This window comes from Phyllostomus hastatus, unplaced genomic scaffold (assembly GCF_019186645.2).
Source record: "Phyllostomus hastatus isolate PE091 unplaced genomic scaffold, TTU_PhHast_1.1 phas_contig_210, whole genome shotgun sequence".
In the NCBI taxonomy this organism is placed as follows: domain Eukaryota; kingdom Metazoa; phylum Chordata; class Mammalia; order Chiroptera; family Phyllostomidae; genus Phyllostomus; species Phyllostomus hastatus.
Window position 1 is genome coordinate 21249192 of NW_025333737.1, and position 23140 is coordinate 21272331.

At 51.0% G+C, this 23140-nt stretch overlaps 1 protein-coding gene across 2 annotated transcripts in view; it reads left to right on the forward strand.

Annotated features, from left to right (window-relative positions):
- The first annotated feature begins 3825 nt into the window (after positions 1–3825).
- TRIM25 (tripartite motif containing 25) overlaps positions 3826–23140 on the forward strand; it is a 63413-nt gene continuing 44098 nt past the window's right edge. Inside the window, exons 1-9 of one of the 2 annotated variants that reach the window (XM_045837575.1) lie at positions 3826–4498; positions 8457–8552; positions 9357–9590; positions 12030–12192; positions 13721–13786; positions 16664–16690; positions 17023–17106; positions 17187–17285; positions 17915–23126. In XM_045837575.1, coding sequence (XP_045693531.1) covers positions 3905–4498; positions 8457–8552; positions 9357–9590; positions 12030–12192; positions 13721–13786; positions 16664–16690; positions 17023–17106; positions 17187–17285; positions 17915–18447 — 1896 coding nt within the window. In that variant the 5' untranslated portion in view covers positions 3826–3904 and the 3' untranslated portion in view covers positions 18448–23126. Of the gene's footprint in view, positions 4499–8456; positions 8553–9356; positions 9591–12029; positions 12193–13720; positions 13787–16663; positions 16691–17022; positions 17107–17186; positions 17286–17914; positions 23127–23140 lie in introns of those variants that run through there. The other variant, XM_045837574.1, reaches the window with a different exon arrangement.

Sequence of the window (23140 nt, forward strand, 5' to 3'; positions counted from 1 at the left end):
AGATTAAAGTCAAAAGCTGATTCTTTGGAAAAACCCCCCAAAATAATCGAGTAGGTGGATTAATCAGGAGAAAAAGAAAACACGAAATACTTATATCAAGAATGAAAAAGCATTATTGCTACAGATTCTACTGGCAGGACGATAGTAATATGTTGGAATCTAAAAACAATAAAACGAGCAGACAGAACAGAAAGGACACAGACTCACAGATACGGAAAGCAAACTGCTGGTCACCAGGTGGGAAGGGGTAGCGGGATGGGTGGGGAAGGTGAAGGAGATAAAGAAATACAAGTTGCCAGTTATAAAATTAGTCATAGGGATGTAATGTACAGAAAGGAATGCAGTCAATAGTATTGTAATAACTGCATCTGGTGACAGTTGTATCCTAGACTTACTGTGCTGATCACTTCATCAGTTATATAGATGTCTGAACACCATGCTGTATACCCAGAACTAACACACTAGGTATGTCAACTATAATTTAAGCATACATGTAAAAAAATTACAAAAACAAAAGACCTCAGGTGGATGAAATTTTTAGTTTTCACTAGGAAATTTATTAATAATGTCTTTTTTGGTTGTTAACTTTACAGATTTAATAACATGATATTATAAAAGGTTATCCTAGGGGAAAAAAGACAGCAAAGATGGTAAAGTGAGGACCTCTGAAAATTTTGCCTCCATGAAAGAAAACTAACAAAAATGGTCAGGGTTGACTTTTTCAGAACTGTGGAAATTAGCAAAGACCTGGTAACAATTCAGGGAATGCTTACTCAAAACAAAAACAAAAAACCCAAAACAAACAAAAAAACAAAAAAAAACAGTGGCTGAGTCTTGGTGAGAACAGCAAACTCTGTGCTGTTTTAACTTGCTCTCTTTCCATCCCTCCAACACTAGCTCCATGGTGGTCTTGAAAACCAATAATCTGCAAATATTCTGTGATCCTAGAAAACACTGGTGAACTTATTGATTTCTAAGCATTTAAGGAAATCTCTGTCTGGTCATTAGCTAACTGACCACTAGGCTAATGGAGCAGAAACTCAAGTAGCAACATAGGCAAAGAATACTGACTTCACAGAATTAAGTTAGGAAAGTCGCTAAACAAATAAGAACAACAAACGGTCATGAAAAACCCTGGGGAGGGGGGACGGGGACTCTAGTGTCCACAGTACCACACTGTATTATTTTAAATATCAGGTTTTGAATGAAAAATTATATATACAAAGAAACGAGAAGGAATGGCCCATATAAAAAAAAATCAAAAGAAATTATCCTTGAGGTCGTACAGTATTGGAATTATAGACAAAAACTTTAAATCAGCTATCTTAAATACTTTCAAAGAATTTTAGCAAATCATCTCTTAAGAAATAAAGGAAAGTATGAGAATGATGTCTCTCTAGAGAATTCCAGTAAAGAGATAGAAATTATTTTTTTTATAAAGAACCAGATATAAATTTTGGAGTTGACATGTACACTAACTGAAATTTAAAAAAAAAAAAAAATCAGCCCTGGCTGGCGTAGCTCAGTGGATTGAGCTTGGGCTGCAAACCAAAGCATTGCAGGTTCAATTCCCAGTCAGGGCACAAGCCTGGGTTGCAGGCCATGTCCCCAGTATGGGGTGTGCTAAAGGCAACCACACACTGATGTTTCACTCCCTCTCTTTCTCCCTCTCTTCCCCATCTCTCTAAAATAAATAAATAAAATCTTAAAAAATATATTAAGCTTAATTCTAAGCCTTCTATAGCTCTACTCTTTAAAAAAAAATCACTAGAAGGGCTCAGCAGCAGGTCTGAGTAGACAGAAGAAAGAACCAGTGAACCTTGCTGGAGGTCAATTGAGATGATCCCATCTATGAAACAGACAGGGAAAAGAAGAAAGAAAAATGAACGGAGCCTCAGAGACCTGTGGGACACCAATAAGCATGTTGACATACGCATGCTGGGAGGAGAGAGGGAGGACAGAAGAAACTATTTAAAGAAATAACAAAGGAATAAAAATAGTAAGAAGGCAGTAATAGAGACAGAAGTAAGAGAGATGTAACACAAAAATATATAGCAAATGCTGATGGAAATCCTACCTTATCAGTAATTTAACGTAAGTAAATGTTCCCATTACAAGGCAGAGATCTGGAGAATGCATAAAACACATGGTCCAACTCTGTGCTGTCTGTAAGAGCCACACTTTAGATTCAAAGCCACAGACAGGTGGAAAGTGAAAGGATGGAAAAAGATGTCATGCAAGCGGCAATCAGCAAGATAGACCACATCCAGGTAAGAAAACAAGTCTCCATAGATTTTAGAAGGTTGAACTAATACAAAGCATATGCTTTAACCACGAAAGAATGAATTTAGCCTGCTAGGTTTTAGTAAATATCTACTTCATGGAATTTGAAAAACATGAAGTATGCCCCTCCTAGTCATTTTTACTGTCTAACCAGCCCTTCCAAACTGATCCTGGAAAAAAAAATTCCACAAACACTCTGGCATGAGTCACCAGGCCACCTCACCCACAAGAGCTAGGTCATAGGGATTTTGTGCTGTTTATTTCCTGGATGCCAGTATCCATTGTGTTAGGCAAGTTATTTAGTGTCTCTAAGCCCCAGTTTTCTCATCTGTAATTAGATCATTATACCTACCTCAAAGATTTATTCTGAGAGATTAAATGAGATACTATCTATAAATCTTCATTCCTACCCACCTCATCCTCTCCCTGTCTTTCTCCTCCCCACGCAAACAACAGGACTAGCACTGGTCCATGGCCTCTTAGGAACCGTGGAAAAATTGTCTTCCACAAAACCAGTCCCTTGTGCCAAAAAGGTTGGGGACTGCTGTTGGAGGGTGTATATAGACTAGAAGAGATTATAAGCATTGTAAGAGATGACATATGTGACTTGTCTAGCACATAGTAGGTACCCCACAAGTGGTAGCTATTACTTTTTTTCGCAATAATCTACACCTATACCTTTTTCTCATTTTTGTAGCTTAGCTTGTCCCCTGGGCCAACTCCAGGCAAGTCCGCTGTAAACACCATCTTTCCCTTTGCCCCCCCCTCCCCTCTCTCTCGCCTTCTCTAACACCCACTTTTCCTACTTCCTGCCCAGAGAGGGGAAACAAAGCTAGAAGAATGGATGTAAACCTCAATAAACAATTGTGAGAAAAGTGTTTAAGTGCCAACATTATTTTTGTCTGAGTGTATGTGTGAGAGGGAAACCTCTGTTAGACTGGTATGTCTTCAAACCCCAGTGAAATAGAACTGGAATTTTTTTTAAAAAAATCATGTGTCCGTGGTATGGAAAGAAATCACCCAGTTTAAGCATGTGGGAGTGACCGTGGGCTCCAGCCTTCAGGGATCCAGTGCTGAGATGCAAAGCGCAGGGCTAAGGAGGAGGAAGTAAGGATTTAGAAAAATAAAAAGGAAATGGGGCAGTTGTTGAACTGTTCCTACAGTTATTTTTTAAAAGTCCTGTCCTGATAGGACTCCCTCGCTCGCCAAGCGCTGGAGACATCGCTGGTCCAGGAGAGTTCTCCAAGGAAAGAACTCGCAACACGCGCGTTTGTACAGAAGCCCAACCAGATCTCGGCTCTGACTCCCGGGATCTGGGAATTCCCACCCGACGCCTGGGCTTCTGCACCGGCTGAGCGGTGGCAGGAATCCACCGGTGGCCGCAGGAATAACCTGAAGCCCCACCCGGGGCTAATTCCCGAGTCAGACCGCAGCGACCCGGGCTCCCCCCCACCCCCCACCCCAGCCCCCAAGCGCTGACTCCGCCCCAGTGCCCCACGTGACTTCCCGAAAGGCCGCAGGGACTGCCCCCTGCCACTCAGTTTCGTTTCTCCGGCGGCCTCTGGGAGAGCGTGAGCACGAGCCGTCCCAGCGCCACCCGTCCGGTCCCCCGAGGAGCGCCATGGCGGAGCTGTCGCTGGCCGATGAGCTGATGTGCTCCATCTGCCTGGAGCCCTTCAGGGTGCCCGTCACCACCCCGTGCGGCCACAACTTCTGCGGATCGTGCCTGGACGAGACATGGGCGGTCCAGGGTGCGCCGTACCAGTGTCCACAGTGCCGCAGAGCGTACCAGGTGAGACCGCAGCTCCACAAGAACACGGTGCTGTGCGCCGTAGTGGACCAGTTCCTGAAGGCCGAACTGGCCCGCACAACAGTGCCCGACGGCTGGACACCGCCCACCCGCGCCGAGGCCCCCAAACCCACCGGCCAGGTGTCCTGCGACCACTGCCTGAAGGAGGCTGCCATCAAGACGTGCCTGGTGTGCATGGCCTCCTTCTGCCAGGAGCACCTACGGCCGCACCTCGATAGCCCCGCCTTCAAGGACCACCCGTTGCAGCCGCCGGTCCACGACTTGTTGCGCCGCAAGTGTCCCCAGCACAACCGGCTGCGCGACTTCTTCTGCCCCGAGCACAGCGAATGCATCTGCCACGTCTGCCTGGTGGAGCACAAGACCTGCTCGCCTGTGCCCTTGAGTCAGGCCAGTGCAGACCTGGAGGTGAGGGGGTGGCTGCGGAAGGCGCGGAGGGGGCAGCCTGGGCTTGTTGGGTTGTGCAGAGGGCGCCACGGTGGGCATGTCAGTGGGCATGTCGGCGTACCCTGGATCGCTTGCGGTAGGTAGGTAGGGGGGATGGACCTTGCTGGACCTGAGATGGGGCACAAGACACAGGTGATGTGGCTTGCCTGAAGCCTAGCATTTGTCTGATGGTGTTAATAGAGGGTTTTGAAGTCAAATATGAACCCTGGAGGTTACCTCTGTTCCCTCATTAAATCCTGGTGGCACCCAGGGGGTGGGTGTAGTTTGTTCCATGTTTCAGTTGAGGAGATTCAGTTCAGAGAAGTTCATTTAGCCCAAGTAACACGGTAAGCGGCCAGGTAGGCTTCGGGACCCGCGTATTTGACTCCCCAGTTTGCCGTTTCTCTGCAGAAACGGGCCTTATACCTGAGTCAGAGCATGGGGTGCTCCCGGAGGTTTGAAGTCATGTGAGCAACAGCCGCTGGAGAGCTGGAGAGCTCCAGGACTAGGGAGCATCCCTAGGAGCCGGAGGGCTGGCAGAGTCCTAGGAATTCTTGCATACAACCTGTGGGAAGAGCCAGCGCCCTGGCACCATGGCACCCTCCCTCATGGCTGTGTGTGGCTGTGAGCCGGGATTTGGCCCCTTGGCCTGGGTCCTCATCAGTAAAGTGAGGAGGTGGGACCAGGTTGCGTCCTAAGGGGCCTTCCAGGTCTGTGATGATTGTAGTGGTTTGGAGGACTGTAACTTCCACTTGTGGACTTAAGGCAGAGGGGAAAAGGAGTAATCAAACTGCCTTTTGTTTAATCAGTCTAAGTTCCAAAGTGTTCCCTGATGTCGCTTCATTCCCTCAGCACTGTCACGGAGAACAGGACTGGACTGTCCTTGTGTTGTCAAAGCAGACCTGAGGCCTAGGGGAGTGGAGGTGTTAGTGGCACCCGGACCTGTGTTCAGGCCTTGCTTTTTTCCAGCCACTGCCCCTCCCCCATGGGCCTGCTTCTCCCAGTCTGAGCAAGGTTCTTCTGAACTTCTTCCCTGAGTCTCAGAAGCCAGACCTCCAGGCATAGCCTGAAAGTTGACCTCTGACATGCAACAGCCACCTGGGTCTTGGGATAGGAAAAGAGCTGTGGCTCTGGGACAGGCTAAGAATAGCCTGGGATAGGAAAGAACCTTGTAGGTTTTGGAGCCAGGAGACCTGCTCTGCCTTTTATCAGCTGTGGTTGATAGTCACCTGGGAGCCCCCTCCTACAGTTGGATTAGTGGCGTTCCCTCCCCGCCTGCCGTGGAGGTAGGGAGGCTGCCGAGAGAGTTGCTGTGTGCGAAGTGCTTGGTAGGCAGACAGGCCCCAGAGTAGGAGGACTGGCTGGTTGGTTGACAGGGGCTCCAGCCAGAGCTGGATGTTGAGACCTGCATTTGAATTCCGGCTCTGCTTCCTAGCCAGGAAATCCTGCAAGGGGATAATGGCAGTTACTTATCTCAGAAGGTTATTGAGAAGATTAAATGAGGCAACCTAGGAGCAGTGTTTTACATTTCTGTTACCCCACCCAGGGGAGAGGAGAGCGTGCTGGGCTGAGGGTGTCAGGCTGCACAGATCTTTGCCTTGGGAGGGTGTCTGGGCCTGCCCCTGAAGACTGAGGCAGCCCAGCTCCTGCCCAAAGGCCTTTCCAGAAGTTCTCATCCAGGGAGGCAGAAGGCAAGTAGGGGCAGGAGGGCCTTTCTTAGCCTGTCCCAGAGCCACAGCTCTCTCAGCCTCCAGGGCCCACAGCTGGAGTCTGCGCCCCGTTTATCTGTGTGCCACACGTGTTTCGCTTTTTCATTCTTGTGACAGGCCTTCCTCCACCATCTCCCCCCTTTCTCCATTGTCCTGGCTGAGTCCTTTAGCCCCGCTGCTGCTCACTCCTGGTGGCAGAGCCAGCCGCAGCTGGACAGTGCCCCTGCCTTGGGCGGCTGGCCTGTCTCCACATCACTGGTGCGGGGTGGACCCAGGATTCTGTACCTCCCACGTGGAGGACAAAGGTCCCCAGTCTGTTCAGGGATCCTCAGAACTTGGCAAGTTCTCTACCCTCAACTAGGGAATTGTGGCTTCTAAAGTCCTGGGACTACTTCCCTTTTGTCTCGAGCTGTGTGGGCCCCCTTCTGCTGTCAGGGGACTGCCATGTAGGTTTGATTAATGGTGGATAAAAATCTTTCAAAATAGACAGTTTGGGAGTTCGGTACTAAGAGTGGCTCTTGGAGGCAAAACAATTGGTAACCGCCCCTCCCCCGCCCACCCTGTGTTTTGAGGTTTCTTCTAGCTCTGAGGCCTGTTGGGTTGGACCTGCCTGGGCGGGGCCTTCGGCCTTTGGCCTACTTTGTCTTGGCCACTCTTAGGGGTCAGGTCAAAGAGCATTGTCACAGAGTTCGAATCTGAAACATTGTCAGTGACTTGGGCTTTCAGGGTCAAGTTAGTGTGGCCTTGGACTCTGTTTCTCCTCTTACATGTGACCATCACAGGGTTGATGCAAGGTCAGGTTCAGCCTTGAATGTCTTTAGTAGAGTGGGAGAGGCAAGAAAGAGGAAGGGAGGGCCAGAGTACAGTTGAGCGAGCCAGATGGGATTAAAATCTTTCTAGAAATTCTTGGTGTACTCAGTTTGGAGGCTTGTCTGGAACTGTAACACCAGGATCTTGTAACTTAAGTTAATAGTGGCATACCTAGGTCAAATCACTTAATTACTCTGGGCTTCAGTGTCCTTATCTCTGAAGAGTGGGTAACTCTGACCTCCTGGTTTTGTGCTCAGCTTTAAGTAAGCACAGCACTAGAGCAACGCCTGGCTCACAGCACGTATCTCATCAACTCTAGCTGTGATTATTGTGTTAGTGGTGGCTCTTCCTTCTCATTTCTGTGCCCCAACAGTTTGCCTGAGCAGGGAGGGAAGGGAGGGAAGGATCTCCGATATTGATTATGAAAGTTTATAGAACTACTAAGAGGCCTTAGAAGATACTGTCTTCCTTCAGGCATAATTTACCTTTGTTTCTAGATATGGCTAGGGACCTAGCAATTCTGAATCAGGGATTGAGCTGATGGTGGGCTGGTCTATTGCTGGCTCATTCTTTTTAAGATTATTTTTAGAGAGAGGGGAAGGGAAGGGGAAAGAGAGGAAGAGAGATACATCAATCAGTTGCATCTCTCACGCCCCCAACTGGGGACCTGGCCCGCAACCTAGGCATGTGCCCTGACTGGGAATTGAACTGGTGACCTTTGGGTTTGCAGAACGTTGCTCAATCCACTGAGCCAGGTCAGCCAGGGCTTGCTGGTTTAGTCTTAATTCCTTGGGAATGGCCGTTAGAGGTCTCCGCCTGTGGGGCTGACTGAATGAGCCTTGGGCTCTGATTTTTGGCCTCCTGCCCCCCTGAGCTGACAGAGGTTCTCCCAGCTGTCTTTGGAATTGGCAGATGGCTCTGGGAGAACCCAGGCCTGTCTCTCTGGGTTTCCTCCTCCTGGATTTTGGCTTTGTGATCCTTCCTCGCCTCAGTTTCATCCCCTGTAAAATGGGTGCTAGGAAAAAAGCTCGTAATCCTGCAAGCTGTCTCGGATCCAGGCATTGTGCTGAGGACTTCTTTTGTTTCAGTTAATCCTCCTGATAGCTCTGTGAGGTGGAAACAGTTGTATCTGTTTGGTCGCCAAGCAGACAGTAGGTGAGAGACCACTGAACGCTGGGAACTGGGCCTGGACCCCTGGCCTGACTGACTCCAGACCTCTTAGTAGTTACTAACTTCTTTGCAGTACTGCCTCCCTAAAAGGATGAAGGGGGTGGTGAAAACGAGAGTGCTTTAAAAAGCTACAAGCAGGCAAGACCAGAGTTGGCGGAAACACCTGCGGGGGAGATTGGCAGGGAGGGGCGGGGGGATGCTGGTGGGGGCTGGGCCGAGGTCTGTCTCACCCTGGTTTGTTCTCCCCGCAGGCCAAGCTGAAGCATAAACTGACTGTCATATACGGTCAGATCAACGGGGCGTCGAGGGCGCTGGAGGATGTGAGAGCCAGGCAGCAGGATTTGCGGGTGAGTGACAGGGCACTTCCCAGTGCATCCTGACTGCGACCAGCCCCGTCTCAGGTGGTTGGGAGCCGTGTACAGCAAGTGGCTACATACTGGACGGTGCAGTTCCTGTGGACGATATTCTTTAGCAGTTTTCTAGAGCAGCTTCATACCCGTTCTTTAAAAAAAAAAATGCCCATGAACTGCTTCCCAGCTTAAGAAAGAAAAGATCACCAATGCAGATGAAACCCTCACTCTACTCCCTTCCCTTTTTATATCTCCCTTTTTTCTTCTTCCAGAAGTAACTACTTTCCTGAATGTATTCACTTATTTCCACGGATTTCTCTCTACTTCTATTATGTATGTGTGCCTCCCTTTAGCTGTAAACAGGACCCTTCTCTTTGTGTCTAAGCCCTTATGGAAAGGGCGTCAGTACTGTGTGTGTCCTACAGGTTGTTTTTCCCTTGTGGGATTTATCCGTGTGTTGCCCCCGTTGATTAATTTTCATCTCTGTGTAATATTCCATCCTACGAATACGCGGTCTGCGTATACAGTCTCCTGTTTCCAGGGTTTTGTCAATTCAGACAATGCTGCTTGTGAGCATCTTGTGGGCGTCTCTGGGGCAGGTGTGTGAGAATTTTTCCAGAGTACGTTCCTGGAGTTGAGTGGTTGGGTCATAGGGTATGAGCACCTTCGAGTTTCCTAGATACTGCCAGGCTGGTCTCCAAAGTGGTCGTGTCGCTCTGTGCTCCGCATCTCGGCAGTGCTGGTCCCACGGGCTTCGCTGTTGGCCTGTCTGATGGATGCCCTCTTGTCTCGGCTTTGTAGGAGGCCACACAAAGGAAGATGGAACACCTTCGACAAGAGTACTTGGAGATGAAGGCTCTCGTTGACGCCTCAGAGTCCAGCTCCACACAAAAGATCAAGGAAGAGGAGAAGAGGGTCAGCAGCAAGTTCGACACTATTTACCAGATCCTCCTCAAGAAGAAGAGTGAGATCCAGAATGTGAAGGAGGAGATTGAACTTGCCCTGAAGAAGGGGGACGAGTTTGAGTTTCTGGAGGTGGGCTTTTTTTTTTTTTTTTACGATTTTATTTATTTATTTTTAGAGAGAGAGGGGAAGGGAGGGAAGAAGAGAGGGAGAGAAACATTGATGTGCAAGAGAAGCATTGATTGGTTGCCTCTCGTATGTGCCCCCACTGGGGACCAATCCCACAACCCAGGCATGTTCCCTGACTGGGACTCGAGCTGCCAGCCTTTTGCTCTGTGGGATGGTGCCCAACCAATTGAGCCTCACCGGTCAGGGCTGGAGGTGGGTCTTGATGAGGACATTGTTGAACACTCTTCCCGCCTAGCGTGATGCTATTGATATAGGGGCCTTAAGGAGTGGGGTCTGCGAGAGGTCGTTGAAAGCATCCCTGAGATACATGCTGTTTGTTTTTTATGCCCTGTGACAGCTTATCACAAATGTAGTGGCTTAGCACATACATTTCCGGTCTCACACTTTCTCTGGCTCGGGACTCTGGGGGTTGCTTCCTGGGGGCCTCTCACAGGCTGCACTCTGGGTGCTGGTGGGGCTGCATTCCCAGCTCACTCGGTTGTTGGTGAGGTCCAGTGCCTTGTGGTGCAGCACCGAGGTCCCCCTCCCTGCTGGCTGTCCCCTCTCAGTTCCTAGAGGCTGCTGCAGTGCCTCGCCCTGTGGCCCTCTGCCAATGTGGCAGCTCACTCCTTCCAAGCCAGCAGGGGGTTTCTCCGGGAAGGCCCAGCCTCTCTTTTCAGGGCTTTCCCCTGATTAACTCGGGCCCGCAGAGGACACATCTTTCTGATGAACTCAGAATCAACAAATTTGGGGTGTTAACTGCAGCTGAAAAATTTCTTTGGTTTTGCCATGTAAGGTTACCTAACCACTGGAGTGATATCCTATCACATCGTTGGTCCTGCTTATTCTCAAGGGAGGGGATTTTATAGGGTGTGTACTCTAGGGTAGGGGTGGGAGTCTGGGGCGCCATGGTAGAATGTTGCCCACTGCACGCGCCTCTGCTCTCTTCCCCATCCCTTCGTCTCACTGCCCTGGAAGTGTCTTTCTAAAAGCACAGGCCCGCCTCCCGACCCTGGCCTTCCTGACTTCATACCCTTAGCATGGCCCAGAGGCCCCTGATAACCGGGTGGCCTTTGCCAGCAGCCTCCTGTCTTGCCACCTACCCACAGCCCATGGTCTGTGCTCTGACCATGGCAGAGCTCTCGCTGTGCCCCGGGCACACCGGGCATTAGACGGGAATGCCACAGCTAACTTTCTCTGCCTACTGAATCCTGGTCTTTTTCCAGGGTGACTCCAGTTTCCTCTGCCTTCCCTGGATCCCATTATTTTGCCATTATTGACAATCCAGGGCATGTGACACTGCCACTGCTGAAACACTTGATGGCATTGTGTTAGGTGTACTTGCTGTCTCTCTTTCTTTTTTTAAAATAGTTTATTTGGTTTAGAGAGAAGGGAAGAAAGGGAGAAAGAGAGGGGCAGAAACATCTATGTGCAAGAGATACATAGATTGGTTGCCTCTCACACCCCCCCAACTGAGGACCTAGCCTGCAACCCAGGCATGTGCCATGACTGGGAATTGAACCGGTGACCTCTTGGTTCACAGGCTTGCACTCAATCCACTGAGCCACACCAGCCAGGGCAGGTGTACTTGTTTTCATGTCTGTTTGGGCAGTCAACTCCTTTTGGGTGTGGCCCATCCCTTATGACCAACAATCCTGGCATGTCCAGCGCCTAGCTGAGTGCCTGGTACGCAGTGGGTGTTCCAGGGAGCCCAGGGATTGGGCGCCGTGCTGTGACCCCTCAAAGGCCCATACTCCCTGCTGAGGTCCTAGGGAGAGTACAAGAGTGACTGGTTGGTCCATCCTAGGCTGGTTGGCATTAACTTACTTCTCACGTGCTCACTCCTGCTTGTTGGAGTAGCTGCCTCAAGCTCTCAGAACGATTCTGAGTCTACATCTGTGTGACCCGATTTGTGCCTCAAAGTTTGGGATGTTCCTTGAGACCCTTTGTTTTCATTGGACGTGCCCCTCGCTGAGTCCTGCACCTTTGAGACTCCCTTGTCTTTATCCAGACGGTATGTTCAGAGTTGGTCCTTGAGGGATGGGGCTGGTTCTGAGTCTCCCGTACTTCTCAGCCACTGTTGGGGGAGCGGAAAGAGCATCATTCATGGGGGCCCCAGCTTTGTTCTTGCCACTAATTGGCAGAGTTCCTGGCAGATCATTTGTCATTTCTAGACTTTAGTTTCCCCATCTGTCAGGGGAGCGACCTCTGAGGGTCCTTCCAGTTCCAGATTGCTACTGTAAAGTGGCACTTGAACCCCCAGTGGCCTCTGGCCTGTGATTGAGCAGGCTGATTGGATTTCCCACCTGCAGGCACAGGGGAGCTCCTCCTGGGGTTCACGAGGCCCAAACCCAGGCCCTGGCTTCCTGGGGCCGCCTGCACTAACCCCCTGGCTCGTTCCAGAAAGGGGCAAAACTGCAAGCAATCGTGACGAAGCCAGTCTACGTCCCCAAGGTGGAGCTTAACCACGAGCTGATCAAGAGCATCTGCCAGAGCTCCACAGACATCAAAGCCGAGCTGAAGCGGTGCCTCAGGCAGACCCAGGACAAGGAGCCCTCCGACTCAGGTGACGTTAGCAACCTACCCCCAGGTCCCCCCACTGGGACCCTTGAATCTGGATGGGTCCCCTTAGCATTTTGGAGTGCGAGCGAAGGCCTGGATCCCGAGCACTGGAGGTTAGCTTCAGGGGCCCTGACACGTCTGCCCTCCGTCAGGAGGTACTGGGGAGTCTCTGCTTCATATCTTGGGATGGTAGCCATTTTTCCTAAAACATTTTTGCAGGCCTCATGTGATCTTGAGGCTGACTGAGATGGGTTTTGAATGGACTCTGGGTCGTCAGTGTATTTGATGGGGGAATGGTTGGTTTGGGGGTCAGAGAAACCTGGAATTCCTCCCCGATACCCCCTCTTTCTTTCCCCATGTCCAAATGTCTCCTGACTCAGTCTACCTGCCCCACTGCCAGCCACCCCTGCCTGACCTCCGTTGCCACCAGTGGTTGGTGACCTCCCAAATAGACCGTTTGCATCTGTTCCTGCTGTAGTGAGCAAGAACTTTTTGGGATACAAACCTGATGTCCTGGGTCCTTCCCTCCTTACCTCCTCCAGGGGTTTCCATTGCTTCTAGATCACAGACTGGACTCCTGACCCTGGCCTCCAAGCTCCAGAGTTTGATCAGGCCCTGTCTCTCCAGCCCCCTCCTTTGGCGCATCTCTCTGTGTTCAGTTCTTCAGATACGCTAAGCTTCCTGCCACTGGGCCTTTGTCCATGCCCTTCCCACTGCCAGGAAGGCTCAGCACCCACCACCTTCACCAGTTAATTCCTCTCACCCTTTGGAGATCAGTCAAAATATTACATTTCTCTGCAGATCTTCCTGTCACCATTCCCACACCTCAGACTGGGCCCTGGGATCCTCCTTGTTCTTTGGGACCCTTTGCACATCTATCATTTTTCTCTTCCTGGCCATTCCCGGCCATCTTCTTACCAGGCTCTGGTCTGCGTGCAGGCAGGGGTGGGTCTGATTTCATCCACCACTCTCTGCCCAGTGCCTAGCTCGGAGCCTGGCTCAGTGCACACCTTGGCTGTGTAACCTGGGGGTGGGTTTGAATTTCAGCTTGGCCAGCCAGGAATCTCTGCAGCAGGGCCTCTGAAACAGGTGTCGCTCGGCCCCATGCAGGAGGGCAAAGCTGTTGGATTTGCTACCCTGCTACCTCAGTGGTCCCCAGTCTGGGGGAGCGAGGTGGGAGGGAAAGCCCAGAGGGAAGGAACTCCCACGCATCTGTCTCACCGCTCTGAGCAAGGGCCTTATCCCCAGTGGGTGCTGGAAGAAACTGAAGCTGAGAGAGGGTTAAGAGGTCAAGGAGTTGGGTGCTGGTGGAAAAAAGACCTGACCCCAACTATATTTGAAGCCAAGAGAAGAGGGAACACCCCTTCCTGGATTTCTGCTCTTACAATGATGGGGTGGTGAGAGCGGATGGAGTGGTTGGGATGTGCTCCCAGCTGTCTTTGTAAGCCCGCTGCCCGCCTGCCTATGGCAAAGCTGGCTCCTGGCATGGTTCGGAGGAGCCACGTAAAGAAAATCCTTCTTCTTTGGCACAGGGGACCCTGCAGAGCATGCCACAGCGCCCACGTCAAAACCCTCACGTCCTGGGAAGAAGGTCCTGAGTAAGTAACCCTATGTCCCCGTGGCAGTGGCATGGCTGTGGCTGGCTAAGGCTCTGGCTGTGACACTTGGCAGCTGTCTCTGCTCCTTCCAGATGGGCACAGCCCCTCCCAAGTCACTGCACGCCCAGAGTGGAAGTTGAAGGGGCTGTGGCAGGAGCTCTGCTAGGGCACCTGTGTGATCTGGCCCTGAGTGTTAGCTAGTTGAGCTGCCTGGAACTGCGGGGTTAGATATTTGAGCTGCCTGGAACAGCAGGGTTAGATATGTGAGCTGCCTGGAACAGCAGGGTTAGATATTCGTGCTTCCTGGAACAGCAGGGTTAGATATTTGAGTTTCCTGGAACAGCAGATTTAGATATCTGAACTGCCTGGAGCAGCAGGGTTAGATATTCGAGTTTCCTGGAACAGCAGGATTAGATTCAAGCTTCCTGGAACAGTAGGGTTACCAAAGCTGGTTTGTCTTGGGAAACGTGCTGACACCCAAGTTCTGGCACTTGGGAGGAGCCCTCTTGCATTTGGGTGGAGCCCCCTGGAGGAGACTGGCAGAAGTGCTGGAGGAGCAGAGGCTAAACCTTGCTCATCTGTCATGTGTCTCTGCTGTCACAGTGCTTCCCAACCGTTTTTACAGTATTGCCTTTCTCTCCCATCAGCCCAGCCATTTAGAAAACGTTTCTTCTATTATTTCCATACATGAACAGCGTATATGTTTATATACTGTGCTTTTATACATAAAAAGAATAAGGTTTTTTATCTGCACCCCCCACCCCCCGAATCAAGAGCAGTGTCACCTTTGTGGAGAAGGGCATGCGCTGCCGAGGTGGGAGCCGAGGGAGGGATGGCCCTCAGTCCCTCCTCTGTCGGATTGGGACTGTAACGACACCGACTGGCAGGATTACTAGGACGAGGGAGGTCCACACGGCACACAGGTTGAGAAAGCTCTTTCAAGGCCTGAAGCATGCCACTGAACTGTCGGCTGTGTGGCCTCCCCGAAACATTGGCATGAACTGTGGAGTGGGGCCCATGCCCCTGGGTGGCTGGGGTGAGAGAACTTCCGGTCTGTGGGTGGTTCGTTCAGTTTTAGTGTTCAGGTTGTCTGTGGCGGGCAAAGGTTTGCAGTCCATCCCTGCATGGAGCAGAGTCAGGGAGTTGGGGTGCCTGGTGCAGCTGAGGGAGGAGCCCCCAGCTCAGCTGGGACATGTGGAAGCACCCTTGGTGTGAAAAGGGAAGTGAAAGTGGGTGAAAAAGTGCTGTCAGACTGGATCCTTCTTGAGTCGTCATCCTCCTCCCGTAAGTTTGCTCACTGCTGCCCCTGATCACAAGGTCCTCTCTCAGTATGAGCGAACTGTGGGTGCCGGCCTTCGGGCCGAGGTGGGGGAGTGGGCAAGGAGGGGTGGGCTGGTCTCACCGCGTAGATGAGGCTCCTAAGAATTGTGGTGACCAGGGAGGGGGTCCTGTGACCTTGGCTGGCATTGCAGCCATGGATCCTCCCAAGATGCTGGGCCAATGGGCCAGTGGCCATGGGTGGGAGAGGAGTCGAAGGTGGGGAGCGAAGGCAACTCCTGAGGGATGTGGATGTGAAGGGGGGGAAGAGCGAGCCACGTGCAGCTGAAGGAGGTCTGGGGTGGGCCCCAAGAATCTGCATTTCTTATGGGCAACGCTGATGCTGCTGGTTTTTTTTTTAACAGAACATGATTATATTTCAACACACAACTTTTGTTTTTACCACCAACAAATAAAACACCATAGTAAAATAACCAAAACGTGACATTTCATTTGGAAGGCATGAGAAATGGTTAACATTTCAGGCATAAACGAGCTCTTCAGAAACCAGTTTCAGAGACACTAATAAGCCGAACAGTGCTTCTAGGTTAGGGCCAGCACTTTGAGAACCGCCATTTCAGTGAGGCAGTTTCCAGGGGCACACGCTCCAGACCGTTCTTACGGGCTGTTGCGATTCTTGGTCGGCACACTGTTGCTGCTGACTACTACTACTACTACTACTATTATTTATTATTATTATTTTGCATTTTCCCTCTTATGGAGATATCATTTACCTCCACTAAAATGCACAGATCTTAAATGTGCAGTTAGATAACATTTTTTAAAAGATTATTCACTTTTTACAGAGGGAGAAGGGAAGGAGAAAGATAGGGAGAGAAACATCATTGTGAGAGAGAAATATCTATCGGTTGCCTCTGGTACGTGCCCTGACCAGGGACCAAACCTGCAACCCAGGCCCGTGCCTTGACCAGGAATTGAACCGGTAACCTCTCACTTTGCAGAATGATGCCCAACTGAGCCACACTGGGCAGGGCTAGTTAGATCAATTTTTTAGAAAAGATTGTGTTTATTTATTTATTACTAGAGAGGGGGAAGGGAGAAAGAAAGAGAAGGAGAGGAACATTGATGTGTAAGAGAAATATCAATCAGTTGCCTCTCCTATTTTCCCAACTGGGGACCTGGCCCACAACCCAGGCATGTGCCCTGGCAGAGAATTGAACTGGTGATCTTTCAGTTCACAGGCTGGCACTCAATCCATTGAACCACACGAGCCAGTACCAGCTAGATAAATTTTGACAAATGCATACATACGTGTTACCATTACTCACATCAAGATAAAGAATTTCCATTGCCCCAGGGAATCCCATCATGTTCCTTATTAGTCAGTCCCTCCCTGACCCCACCAATCACGGATGGGGATTTTGTCACCATAGAGCTATTTGCCTGCTGACCCCTTATCTTTTTTGAGTTAAGGAATTCTGGTTTTATTGGTATGGGTCACATTCATGTAAATTCATGTGAGTTCATGACTATGGTCTTTTGAAAGTATCATTGTGTTGTGGTTTACAGTGTCTTAATTCTGGAACTTTTTTTTTTCAGAAGAAGAAAAGAAACCCAAGAAACTTCGTAAGTTGTGCATTTCTGCTCTGTTTGTTCCTTTGGACTTCCTGAGTGCGGTGGACAGTGACCTGTCGCATCAGGGCTCTGTGGTGGGGCCTCAGTTCCAGGGGTGTGTTCTGTAGCAGCAGGCAGGCCTGAGGGTGGAGTTAAGGACAAGTGTAAATGAGAAAGCTGGGTAAGATGAGTGTAGCGCTGTCTGCACTCGCCTGTGTTGCCCTGGCTGTGCAGGTGTGTGTCTGTAGAAGTGACTCTTGAAAATCGGCTTGGGAGGGAGTAAGTAGAGGCCATAAGGTCAGTTGTGTCATGTCCCCAACACATGTCCTCCTTCCTCATTCCAGCCACCACTGGTGTCTCACCCAGCAAACTTCCCACCTTCGGAGCCCCGGAACAGTTAGTGGACTTAAAACCAAGTGGCTTGGAGGGTGAGTTATTGTGGGCAAGGGGAAGTAGGGTGTCCACTCTTGAGTTTATTCTGAAAATGGCTCTCTGTTTCCTCACCCAGCTGCAGCCAAACCCACCACCTTGCAGCCGAACTCGGGGTCTCTCCAGGCCAAGGTGCTGGAGAACTTCTTATCCAAGTCCAGACCCGAGCTCCTGGACTGTGAGTAGCACTGGCAGCCAGCAGCTGTTGCCGAAACGCCACTGGTCCCACTGCCAGCTCTCCCACTCGGGTTTTCCGGTTGACTCCCTGCCATTCCAGAACCTTTCCGGGTGCCATAACTTTCATCTTCTCCTGTCCCACCCAATCTCTCCTGCATCATAGAGAAGAGACGCTCCAGAAGGGCATGCGCTCACCCTCTCGTGGTCCTCTCACCTGACTCAATGCCCTGTCTCTGCTTCCTTTACTCTGCTTCCCCAAGGACAGTTCCTTGGCTAGAGCTCTGGATCTTACCCCTCTTACTCTCTCTGGAATCTTGTGTTCTCAGTTAGGCCTTAGTTATGGATGGATGGGTGGGTGGGTGGGTAGGTGGATGGGTGGATGGATGGATGGATAGATGGATGGATGAGTGCATGAATGGATGGATAGATGCATGGACAGATGTGTGGGAGGAGGATGGGTGGGTGGATGCATGTGTGGACACACAGGGAAGTAGATGGATAGATGGGTAGCTGGATGGATTGGGGGGGAATGGATAAAACTAATGAATAACACATCAGTTGAAGCAAGGTTTAAAAGGAAGAGCACCTTGGGCTCCTCGTAATTGCTTTCTCGGTGTAATGCTGTTTCAGATGCTGTGAAAGTCATCCTGGACTACAACACTGCCTACAGCAAGGTGGTTCTGTCGGAGAACTACACTGTGGCCTCAGTGGCCGACGTGCACCAGAACTACCGGCCCCATCCCCAGAGGTTCACGTACTGTTCTCAGGTGCTGGGCCTGCACTGCTACAAGAAAGGGATCCACTACTGGGAGGTGGAGCTGCAGAAGAACAACTTCTGTGGCATGGGCATCTGCTATGGCAGCATGGCGCGCCAGGGCCCCGAGAGCCGGCTCGGCCGCAACAGTGCCTCCTGGTGTGTGGAGTGGTTCAACACCAAGATCTCTGCCTGGCACAACAATGTGGAGAAAACCCTGCCCACCACCAAGGCCACGCGTGTTGGTGTGCTTCTCAACTGCGACCACGGCTTCGTCATTTTCTTCGCTGTGGCCGGTGACAAAGTGCACGTGATGTATAAGTACAAGGAGGACTTCACTGAAGCGCTGTACCCGGCCTTCTGGGTGTTCTCCGCAGGTGCCACGCTCTCCGTCTGCTCCGGCAAGTAGGTAGGCCTCAGACACTCTGGCCGCCTGCCTGTGGAGCTCCTGGGACTCTAATGAAAATGCGTCAGGGGCCTGTCTCGGAGTTCTTCTCTGAGAGTCCCCAGGGGGTGGCAGGGTGGGAGGGGAGCTGATGGAAGGTGAGAGGGTGGGCAGAGGGGACAAGGGATGCATTTTGCCAGGGAAAGGCGGGGTGGGGGTTGATTGTACTGTGAGCAAGGAAGCCGTCCCATCTCCTGTTGTATATCAAGGCAGGGTAGGCCTCTTCCCTTGCTCTGGTGGGTCCCTGGGCTGCTGGGTGGCTGGGTAAGGCTCTCTGGGTAAAGTCATTAGCGCCTCTTTCCTCTTGGAGAAAATCTCTAGTCACTGCAGGTTCTTTCTCAGTCCATTTGCTGTGTGCCTCTGTGTGCTCTTCTGATCTTGGTGTTTTGACTACTCTCTGTAGGGCTTTTCAGCTCTGTGGATCAGCAATTTTCAACCTTTTTCATCACATGGCACACATGAACTAATTACTGAACGTCGTCGCTGCTAGAGATCTGTTGTTCCGTGTATTCATGCATTCATTGGTTGGTTCCTATGTGTGCCCTGACTGGGGATCAAACCCTCCACCGTGATGTGTCGGGATGACGCTCTAACCAACAGAGCTACCCAGCCAGAGCTGCTCCTATAGGTTTAAAAAAAAGAATTGCAAGCTGTTGAGTTTCAATATTACTCAACCTTCCTCCATGCCAGTTCCCACATGTGAGGATTCGGGGAAGAATGCTCAGATTCCCGGTTATCTTCTGTGCTTGAGGGGAACCACCCAAGGCAGGTCTCCACCGAGACCCGAGTTTCCCAAAGAAGTCGGTCCTCTTCCTCCACTGGAAAACAGCCTTGCCTCCTTTCCGTCTTCATCACCCCAGTAACAGTGTTAAGGTGTTTAATCCAACAGGACCTTTTTCTGTCTCTGGCTTCAAACCATGATCTGAATCAGCCTATGCTGAATTGCTGATTCAAGATCAAGGTGACCGAGGTCCTATGTGAACGGAAACCCCTCTCACTCGCAAGGATTAGGAAAGGCATCTCAAGAAAGATGCTTTGGCTGCAGCCGCGGAACCTTGCTGGAGGCTTCTTCCCATATCCTAGGCTTTGGGGCGAGGGACCCCACTGGGCAAGGGATCCTGACCAGGGCTGCTGGAAGTGGGGTGGTTTTGCTCCTGTTAGAGTGTCTTGCCTTCTTATTGGCAACTATCTGTCTGCAGTGATCACTGTCTCTCCCCAGGACTGTGGGAGGCCGCGCTGGCTGGAGTACACGCTACTCCGATTGGCACAGTTGAGTGGATAGCTGAGCCCTCATATCTGAGCCCTTGTGTCACACGACAGGTTGTGTGTGGCTGCCTCAGGGACCAGACTGTGTCACCTGCTGGGGTGACTGCCTACAGCCAACAGGACCTCCTAGCAGATGCCATGGGAACACAGCCTCATGCCCGTTTGTCCCCGCCATAGGCTGTAGACCCACTGCTGGCTCTTGCGTGCGTCACAAGCCTGTCGCTGGCCCTAGTCCCTTTTGCTGTCTTCTTCGTTTGAGTCAATTCCAGGTGCTGGGATTGACCAGACGAGGGGTCAGGAAGACTTTTAAGGATTAGCGAGGGAACGAGCTATAAACACTCTAGCACAAGGAGCTATTTTTCCTGTCGTATTTCTGCGCAGTGAAAATAACCCCAGTCCACTAAGGGTCGGGAGTGAATGGACAGCTGGAGTCTCCCGAGTTTGCTGGATCCCGGGGTCAGGATGTAAGGGGAAGAAATTTCACCTTTTGCAGTGAAGTGAGTCCTGCTCTGGTTTTGCCCAGAAGAGGAGCTCAGGCCAGGCTCCTTGTGGTTTGGAAAAGCGGCCACCACTGGGGAAGTGGGAACTCCAGACCTTATTTAAAGTGTCTCTGGCTTTGTGCTGGAATTCCAGGGCCCCCTGGCCTGGCCCGGAGCACGTCATCCTCCTGCCAGATGTGTGGATCTATGTCATCTCCCGACAGGGACTCTCACTTCCTTGGGGGAGGGGGCCACGTCTGTCAGGAAGACCTTCCTGCAACAGTTGAAGTGTGGTTTTTAAACGTCTTCTTACCTTGATGCTGGGAGGAAAAGTCCTCTGGTGATTCTTCTCCATTTTTGGAGATGACCAAAAGCATCTTCATTGACCTTCTGAAACAAGAGCCTTGTCTGAAGCCAAGGGCTGCTTGGGAAACAGCTGGGCTTTGAGGAGAGCACCAAAGATGGACCCAGGGGTCCTACTGCGGCTCTTCTGCAGCAATGAAGGCAACAGAGAGGGCCCTTCCCTGGCAATCTACAGCTCAGGAGAGGGAAGCACGAGTCCCTGTGTTTATGAGAGGCAAGTAGGTGACTTGTGCAAGGCGCTTTAGAGATGTGGACCGAAGCACACAGCCTTGTGTCTCCGCCTTACGTTCTCCTGCCTTGCAGGGCTGCTGCCTGACCTGGAGTCCCAGGACTGGAGGAACCTTTGTGTTCATCTGACTTCTCGCTTTGCAGAGGAAGTCAAATGGGGAGGCATGGATGGCTTGCTTACCACTTTTGCCAACCCATCGTGTTGCCCTGGAGAAGTGTCAGAAATTCCCAGAAACGGAAACACAGAAATACCAATCAATCCCAGACCTGGGTCTCAGGGCCTGTCTCGGTCAGTCTGGCGTGATAAAGGGGAGGCCAGGGTCGAGTTTTTGTGTTACTCAAGACCGGTCGGCTGGTTTCTCCTGCTTGAATGATCTGCAGTGGATCTGTGATCTATAACTGATGTGATATCCCGCACCTTGTTCTGCCCCCCATTGATTTTAATTAGTTGGCGCTGTTGTTTGTTGAGCTGATTTACTTCAGGGTTGATTCTCCAGGAGATAATCGGGGCCGCAGACAAGGATCTTTGGGAACCTGTGAGAAACACCAGGACCGAAGCTGGCTGACTCGCCTTAGAGGCTCGGAGTGCAGCAGCGCGGTGTTTGGTGTTCTGTCTTGCCTCTCAGGTCATGTGGACAGTGTCGCTCACCTGTCACGCTGGGGTGAGCGAAGGAGGTGCCCAGGGGCCCCTGGGCGCTCAGGCCCCACCCAGCTGCTCCCAGGGGTTGAGATTTCAGCAGACCTAGAGCCCAGTCGAGACTGGCCATGGGTGGGGATTCTTGAGAAAGAATTCTCAGACCGAGAGGATGTCCCTCTGGGCTTTGCTCCGGGGTCATCTGGAGACAGGGGCAGGGAGACGGGTTGGGGTGCGGATGAAAGGGTGAGCCACGAGCAGGTGGTCAGTGAAACAGTGAAGGGACACGACAGTTCACTGAAATGTTTTTTCTACTGTGGCACATTTCGGAAAGTTCCCTAGTAAAAAGTTTTAAAATGAAACAAAGCATAGCCCAGGGCAGAGATGGGCCCTGAAGGGTGGATTCCGTCACTGCATTGGGTAGGGGGTGTGGGTTTGAGGCGGTTACATCAGGTCATCCCCCCCCCCCATCTGTGGGGAGTGTGTCCCACCCCCGCCATGGACGCTTGAAACCAAGACGAGTCACTACCCAAGGGTAGTGCCAAACCTTATGGATACTATGTTTCTTCCTATACATACATACATACATACATACATACTTATGATAAAGTTTAATTTATAAAATTGAGCATAGTAAGAGATTAGCAATAACTAATGATAAAATAGAACAGTTATAACAATATTCAGTAATAAAAGTTATGTGAATGTGCTCTCTCTCTCAAAATATCTGAGAACTTCCCTGACTGGTATGTTTCAGTGGCTGAGTGTTGGCCTGTGAACCGAAGGGTTGCCGGTTCAATTCCCAGTCAGGGCACATGCCTGGGTTGCAGGCCAGGTCCCCAGTTTGGGGTGTGTGAGAGGCAACTGATCAACGAAGAATTTGACTGACCTTTGGTTTCCAGAGGGGTGATTCTAAATCCTGGGCATCACCTTAGCAAGAGGTGCGTCCTTGTGTTATTCACGAGCCCCTTGGATCCCACCTGAGTCCATGCTCAGGGTTGAGATGACCCAGGATGGGGGCCAGTCATCAGAAAGACCAACCATGAGATTAGAGGTTGGGACTCTCAGCCAGACTGACCTCTAGGATGTGATAGGGGCTAGAGGTTGTTTCAATTAGTTACATCTTTGTAATGACCAGCACGCGCCCCCCCGCCACTAAAAAAAACCCAAAACCCTCTGGACACCAAAGCTCTGCTGAACACAGTGAAGTGCCAGGAGGGTGGTGTGCCCTGGCTCCATAGGGCAAGGGGGAAGCTCTGCATCCGGGTCCCTCCGACACTTTGCTCCACGTGTCTCTTCATCTGGCAGGTCTTGATCTGCATCCTTTACAAGAAAACTGTAATCACAAGTGTGCCCCTTCTCGAGTTCTGTGAGTTCTAGTGAATTGTTGAACCTGAAGGAGGTTATGTGCTGTAGATGGATGTCTGTGTAGCCCCCAAATCCATTTGTTGACACCTAACCCCCAATGTGGTGGTATTGGAAGGTGTCAGGTCATGGATCCCTCATGAGTGGGGTGAGTGCCTTTATAAAAGGCCCCACAGAGCCCCCTTGTCCCTTCTGCCATGTGAGGACACAGCCAGAAGACAGCTCCTCACCAGTTACTGAATCTGCCAGCACCTGTATCTTGGACTTCCAGCCTTAAGAATTATGAGAAATAAATGTTGTTTGACCTACCCAGTTTGCAGTG